Genomic DNA, 2,241 nt, shown 5'->3' with positions numbered 1-2,241 from the left:
AGGAGGAGGAGCCCCTAGATGAAGAAGAAAATGCATTCGTAAAAAAATGTATACGTCATTATGCAAGTCAAATTGAGGTGAAGGATATTTGGCAATCAGCTAGAGATTTGTTGCATGTTTTGTGGTCTGGTGGATTTGATGAGCATAGATACGCGAGGTATTATTTGCGTGCAGAAGTATTGCTGCCTTTCTGTCTGAGAAGTCAGGTTGGATTAAAACTGTATGGCTCTCAAGATCACACGCACCGCAAACTCAAAGAAGCAGCATTATGCTGTGGGAGGGCTTCCATTAGAGAGCTTCCTGACGGACCAGAAAGCTGCACCGGAACTTCCCGTGTCACTTCTATACGTAAACTTGCTTCCAACATATTATCATTGTTCATTTATAAAACGGTGGAGCGGAACTGGCGCAGCGTGGATCAGGGAGAGCATGATGATGAGGAGGAGGAGGAGGAGCTAGCGGTTCCGCCCTATGATTTTTGGGCCATCATGGACGCGTTTTGGAATCAGTTTTGTGCCACATTTCCAGAGGCGGCTGAGGAGGATGATGATCACATTCAAGGGAGGATGTTAGTAAGTCCTTACGATCAAATATTCAGGACGTTAGGCCTACACCCACTTGAAGTCTACCTCAAGTTCGCGAGCAAATTGTCCGGGGTGTATACCACCAATAGCACACATGCTGATCTCACAATTCCTCCATAAACGCGTCCGCTATACGGATTATACGTAGGACCTCTATGCGGGGGCAAATCCTACGTCCGCGGAGGGTTCCTAGACGCTTTGGGGAGGTAAAGTAACGTTTTTGGGCTTCGGGCGGCGCCCCCCGGCGAAATCGATCACTTTACCTTTCTGAAACCCCCGGCGACAGTCTGCGGACGAAAAATACCACAGCCGAGTGAGAGCATGGCGCTACCATCTCAGCGCGCTGCGCGCGGTGGACTTGCTGCGCTGCGCGCCTGACCTGACACCTGTTCGCGAGGGTCATTTCTCCGCTCTGGCCAGCGACGAAGTCGAAATTTTCTCCCGCGCTGCGCGCGGGGCGGGTGCGGCGACTCTGTGGCAGCGGCGTCTGCGGCGGCGGCGGCTGCGCGGAGCGGCCTCATTCTCCGGCGAGGGCGCGATCGCTTGCACGCCGTGCGCGAGCGACACATGCAGCTGCGCCAGTTCTGCACCGCTACGCGCGCTGGATCCCGCCGATTTTTTTCTCCCGCGCTTCGCGCGGCAAGGAGGCGCTCCAGACCAAAACCGGTGCCTGGGCGCTGCGCATGGAGGTGGTCTAGAACATGTCCGAGGAAGCCATGGACTTGCTCTCCGCTATAATCTCCACGCGCGCGCGCGCGCGCGACGACGACGACGACGACGACGACGACGACGACGGCCGGCCGGCCGGCCGGCCGACCGACCGGGGCCGGGGCCGACGGCGCAAATGGCGTCCGTCGACGCCTCTGGCTTCGGCTCTGCGTCCCCGGGGTAAGACCAGGCGTCCCTGGCGTCGTAGCGACCGTAAATGTACTTTTCCGGATTTCCGACGATGTTGCTTCTGTTTATGGGAGCTGGACCCTGCCGAGGCTTCCAAGGGGGATGATGATGCCGAGGCTTCCGAGGGGGATGATGGTGCTGCTCCCGCGGAAGATGGTGCTGCTCCCGCGGAAGATGGTGATCATGCTGCGGAAGAGGATGATGAGGATGATGATGCTATGAATGCAAGGCAAGCGCAATGTAAACGAAAAGCTGCAGCGAAAAGGAGCAACAAAAAACATCAGCATCAGCAAAAAACAATAAATGCTGAGGATGATGCAAAGTTCAGCTCCCTTGGGATCAAAGCAGCGGATCTGAAAGACCTACAAGATGTAGTTTTAGGTACTACCGCGATGGCCCGCATGGAGGTGGATCTGAAGGTGCATGGACACTTCGAGAAGCGGCGCCTACTCTGTCACAGTAAAAAAAGCGACAACGTAATGTACTTCTGGTGCTACTGCCAAGGGCCCTATTTGACTGATGTACAGTTTCAAGCAAAAGAGGAAAAACGCCGACTAAACGAGACACCGCACAATGACCCAGCAGGAGAGCAGGTGGCGCATGATGAAGAGACCAAGCGAATCACAAAGTATGGTTGTGAATCACAATGTTGTTCCATCATTTTCAAGTATGACTCAAAAGCACGGGATTGGAAGTGCTCACAATGCACTGACCAGCAAACCAATTCTCGCATCAAATGACCATAGGCACTATGAAATAT

At 54.2% G+C, this 2,241-nt stretch overlaps 1 protein-coding gene across 1 annotated transcript in view; it reads left to right on the top strand.

Moving 5' to 3' along the window:
- Window positions 1-1,285: 1,285 nt before the first annotated feature.
- AURANDRAFT_68005 (hypothetical protein) overlaps window positions 1,286-2,241 on the top strand; it is a gene marked incomplete at both ends in the record, with an annotated part of 1,438 nt that continues 482 nt past the window's right edge. Inside the window, 3 exons of the mRNA XM_009043605.1 lie at window positions 1,286-1,721; window positions 1,863-1,957; window positions 2,009-2,109. Coding sequence (XP_009041853.1) covers window positions 1,286-1,721; window positions 1,863-1,957; window positions 2,009-2,109 — 632 coding nt within the window. The remainder of the gene's footprint in view (window positions 1,722-1,862; window positions 1,958-2,008; window positions 2,110-2,241) is intronic.

The sequence above is a fragment of the Aureococcus anophagefferens genome (assembly GCF_000186865.1).
Source record: "Aureococcus anophagefferens unplaced genomic scaffold AURANscaffold_59, whole genome shotgun sequence".
NCBI lineage: Eukaryota > Pelagophyceae > Pelagomonadales > Pelagomonadaceae > Aureococcus > Aureococcus anophagefferens.
The sequence above is the reverse complement of the archived record's forward strand: the minus strand, read 5'-3'. Positions and strand labels throughout refer to the sequence as shown.